Below are 4,722 nucleotides of genomic sequence, written 5' to 3'. Positions count from 1 at the left end.
CCTAAACCTATCCCTCACAGGAAACTTTGTGCTATTTCAGATTTTCAATACATTCCATTCTGTGTGATAAGCAAGCGTTTTGAAAAGTGGCAACATGGGGTAATGTCCTGAAAAGTCACCTTCTCCTTGTAATACCTATGTCATACCCTTGTCATTATACAAATTTATGTCCTCATTTGTCACAAAAACGCGCGCACACACACACACACACACACAGGACACCTCTAACATAAGCTAAACTACACACAAATTGCACACAAAGCTCATACATTTTTCTATTTATTATTATACCCAACGTGCCATGTCATGAGAAAAAACAGCACAGTCATAAAGAAATGTTAATTATTTAGTTGCAAATAGTTAGTGTAGTGTTATGAAGCCTCATGACTTTCGTGTCACTACTAGAATTGTGATCAAACCACTTGATATCAACAACATGTGCAAATTCATATGTAGTTACTATAGAGATGATTGATTTATTGATTTATTTTCAGTGAAGTAGTGTTGGTTGCAATTGAAACATTAGTACACTGTAAAAAATTGTCAGGAATTTACAGGATTAAAGAGTTTTACTTTACAATATATTACTGTTGTCAGAAATGTACTGTGAAACCAATGCATGCTGGGTCACTTTCTCACAAATAACTGTGAATGAACAGCAGAATGATGCTAACATCACAGTAATTCGTATTATAAAGTTATAAAGCCACTGTGGGAAATGTAAACTGTTTACTACTTAATTGTTTCGAAGTCACCATAATGGTGATTAGGATTTGTTTGGGCTCTTGCACCTTGCATATTCATATTCAAATTTCTGATCTAGTCATGTCAGAAGTGTGACAAATGAAAACATTTGTTAAAATGATGACAGGTTAGAGTATGAAATAGGCTAATTGCCTGACTTTAAGATAGTCTAACTCTTCTTAGCAAGAACATGAAGATTTTATTTTAGCATTATTTAAGCATGAAGATTAATCAGTAACTTATTTCATATCCATAACTGTTTACACAACACAACAATGGTAACACTCATCAAATAAAAACAACACTTACAACATAAACCAACAACACAAACTGCTAAAAGTGAACCAAAAACAAGTTATAGCACAAATCAAACCAAGAATTAAAAACTCTACAGCATGATCTATTCATGCTGCATTGCATGCTGGATGCTTTCAGAGTACATCTGCACTGTAGAAACACAGTATGATGCTGTTTGTTCACAAGACATTTCTGAGAGTGCAGTTAGATACGAGAGAAGTCCCACTGTGAAATTACTGTGAAAGTAATGCAATTATTAACCTGGAATACACTGTAATTTCACACTAAAATTTTTAACAGTGTAGGTGTAATATTAATTTCTTCTTTCTTTCAGACGAATACAATCGGAGTTATATAAAAAAATGTCCTTGCTAAAAACTCTACAGCATGATCTATTCATGCTGCATTGCATGCTGGATGCTTTCAGAGTACATCTGCACTGTAGAAACACAGTATGATGCTGTTTGTTCACAAGACATTTCTGAGAGTGCAGTTAGATACGAGAGAAGTCCCACTGTGAAATTACTGTGAAAGTAATGCAATTATTAACCTGGAATACACTGTAATTTCACACTAAAATTTTTAACAATGTAGAGGTTTTTTTTATTCTTGGTTTTATTTGTGCTATAACTTGTTTTTGGTTCACTTTTAGCAGTTTGTGTTGTTGGTTTATTTTATAATGTTGGTGTATATTGTAAGTGTTGTTTTTATTTGTTGAATGTTACCACTGTTGTGTTTTGTATGGATGCCCTGGGGGTAAGCAGATAAACATCAAATTTTTGGGTGAATTATCCCTTTAATGTCAATTATATTTCAACTAACATAAAGTCAGGCAAGTAGCTTATTTCATATTTGAGTGTTTTCACACAAAAACAAACAAACAAACAATGTTTTCATTTGTCACACTTCTGACATAACTAGATCAGAAATTTGAATATGAATGTAAAAGGTCAAAGATCCCAAACAAATACTAATCACCATTATGGTGACTTCAAAACAATTACAGTAGTAAACAACTAAATGTCTCACAGTGGCACAGTTAAAGACAACTTTATAATGTGAATTCACAGTAAAACAAGAGCAGTAAATTACTGTGATGTTAGCATCATTCTGCAGTTCATTCACAGTCATTTGTAAGAAAATGACCCAGCATGCATTGATTTCACAGCAAATTTCTGACTACAGTAATATATTGTAAAATAATACTCTTAAATCCTATAAATTCCTGGCAATTTTTACAGTGCAAGTATGGCTTTCATGTTGGGGCATCTTGCCAAATGCCACTCTTGACCAAGAAGAACAAGGATGACTTGAACATGCTAAAATTCATTTGGACAGACCTGTGGAGCTCTGGAAGAATGTTTTATGGAGTGATGTGACCAAACTGGGACTTTTTGGACCCATGGATTAGTGGTATGTCTGGTGCAAAACAAGGCTAATCTTATAAGCAGAAGAACACCAACTCCATGCTCAAACATGGAGGTGGACCAGTCCTGTTATGGGGGCGTTTTACTGTTGCAGGAAGTGGAAATTTTGACTGTATGAAGGACATAATAATAATAATAATAATAATAACTTTATTTTTATATAGCGCCTTTAAAACCTCAAGGCGCTTTACATAATAAAACAAGCAAGTAAAAATACAACACACACATGACAACCAATTAAAAACAAACTAAGATCAAAATCAAAACAGTCAAGAAGAAGCTAACCTAAAAAATGAGTTTTCAAGTAAGATTTAAAAATACTTAGGTTCTGTGCATCTCTAATTTGTAGAGGGAGTGGATTCCAAAGCCTAGGAGCGTAGGAAGAGAAAGCCCTGTCCCCTACAGAGCGCAACCGTGTCTGTGGAACTACCAATAAACCAGCTCGTGAGGACCGTAAATGACGCTTGGGTGTATATAAATTTAAAAGTGCAGACAGATATTGAAGGGCCAGACCATGCAGTGCCTTATATGTGAGCATAAGGATTTTAAAATCAACTCGGAACCTGACCGGGAGCCAGTGCAAAGACTTTAGAATTGGTGTAATATGCTCATTTCTCCTGGGAGCATATTACTCCTAGAGCCAATTAGATTTTTTTTTTCATTATTCATCAACTTTGCATTCTCAGAATCACTGATTTCTGAATCACAATTTACTGATGCCTTTGTTGAATTGCTTTAATAAAATATTGTTATTTTGCAGAATAATTTTGATTGCAACTGATTGAGACAAACTACACTAACAAAATAAATTAATAATACTTCTATATGACTGTGGTGTTTTTCATCTCACTGTACACTACATCAGACATTTCAACTGCTGTGTACTAATCATTTATCCATTTCGTCCATGTGAGTGTTTGATGAAGCTTTGATTATCATGAACACGTGTTATGTCCATTCTGTGACAAATCTCTGACTTATCTCTTATTGTCTCTTTCTCTTTCAGTGTGGGGTGGATGAGCGTTTTTCCGATGAGCAGTTGGTAAGTCTGTCAGTGCGAGAGCTGAACAGACATTTGCGTGGGGTAAGCAAAGATGAGGTGGTCCGTTTGAAACAGAAAAGACGGACGCTGAAGAATCGCGGTTATGCCCAGTCCTGCCGTTACAAACGACTCCAGCACCGGCACACGCTTGAGTCCGAGAAACACATTCTCACACAGCAGGTACACGACACACACACATCTGGCTCGAGAATATGACAAAAATTAAACAAATACAACCACAAACAACAAAAGTCAATTATAACCAGTGTTGGGGAAAGTTACTTTTAAAAGTAATGCATTACAATATTACGTTACTCCCTAAAAAAGTAACTAATTGCATTAACTAGTTACTTTTTATGGAAAGTAATGCATTACGTTTTACGTTACATTTGTGTTACTTTTGCTCATCTGGGCTGGGCCTGCTTGTTTATTTTTTATACATATTTTGGCAAATGTAAAAGCCCTTTCACACCAAAAGTGCAATGAATAAAAAGCTCAAAAAAAAAAAAAAACAACTTTCAGTTGTGCCACCATTCTGGATTGCATGTAGAATAGGACGCAAGAGAAGAAAGTTCAAATCTTTCTTCGCAATCACAAAAAAAAAATGTATACACAAATGCGACATTTTTGCTTAATTGTATAGTTGAATTGGATCATTGAAGGACAGTGTCACGAACTACCTGTTTTGATTTTGTTTTCATTAGTTTCTATCGATTACCTGTTTTCCTTTGTTCCAGTTCCCCGTTCCTTGTTTGTTACTATGGTTTCTGATTAACTAGTCATCACCTGTTCATCATTTGAGATCTATCACCCTGTGTATTTAAGTTCCTCCTGTTCGTTCAGTTGGTTTATGGTATTGTTTGTGTGTAGGCACGCTGTTATGTTGCCTTCTCGTATTTGGATTACCTGAGTTTGTTTTATTAAAGAACCTTTTGTTTGTAGAAACCTATTTGAACCTTTTTCATCATCTTCCTCTGAACCTGTTCGTGACAGTCAGCAGCAAAGACATTGGTTAATAAAATGGGATTAAATACATAAAGGATTTTTGTTTTGTTTTACTGCAGGTTTGCGTCATATTCTGAGTTTGCTTTTTTACTTTTTATTCATTTTGAGGAATACTGAATCTGTTTTTATGCAAATGAGATGAGTAAATGCATGTTGACATTTATGGCGCTTTTCCACTGCGTGGTACGACTCGGCTCGGCACGGCTC

General features: G+C 35.2%; 1 protein-coding gene across 2 annotated transcripts in view; it reads left to right on the top strand.

Moving 5' to 3' along the window:
* The window catches only part of LOC107707327 (transcription factor MafA-like), a 13,399-nt gene that overhangs the window by 5,758 nt on the left and 2,919 nt on the right, over window positions 1-4,722 (top strand). For both annotated transcript variants that reach the window (XM_016511318.1, XM_016511317.1), the window contains exon 4: window positions 3,475-3,690. In XM_016511318.1, coding sequence (XP_016366804.1) covers window positions 3,475-3,690 — 216 coding nt within the window. The remainder of the gene's footprint in view (window positions 1-3,474; window positions 3,691-4,722) is intronic.

Source organism: Sinocyclocheilus rhinocerous, unplaced genomic scaffold, assembly GCF_001515625.1.
Source record: "Sinocyclocheilus rhinocerous isolate Xijiao unplaced genomic scaffold, SAMN03320098_v1.1 scaffold1677, whole genome shotgun sequence".
Taxonomy (NCBI): domain Eukaryota; kingdom Metazoa; phylum Chordata; class Actinopteri; order Cypriniformes; family Cyprinidae; genus Sinocyclocheilus; species Sinocyclocheilus rhinocerous.
Note: the sequence above shows the minus strand (reverse complement) of the source record. Positions and strands in the feature narration are given on the sequence as shown.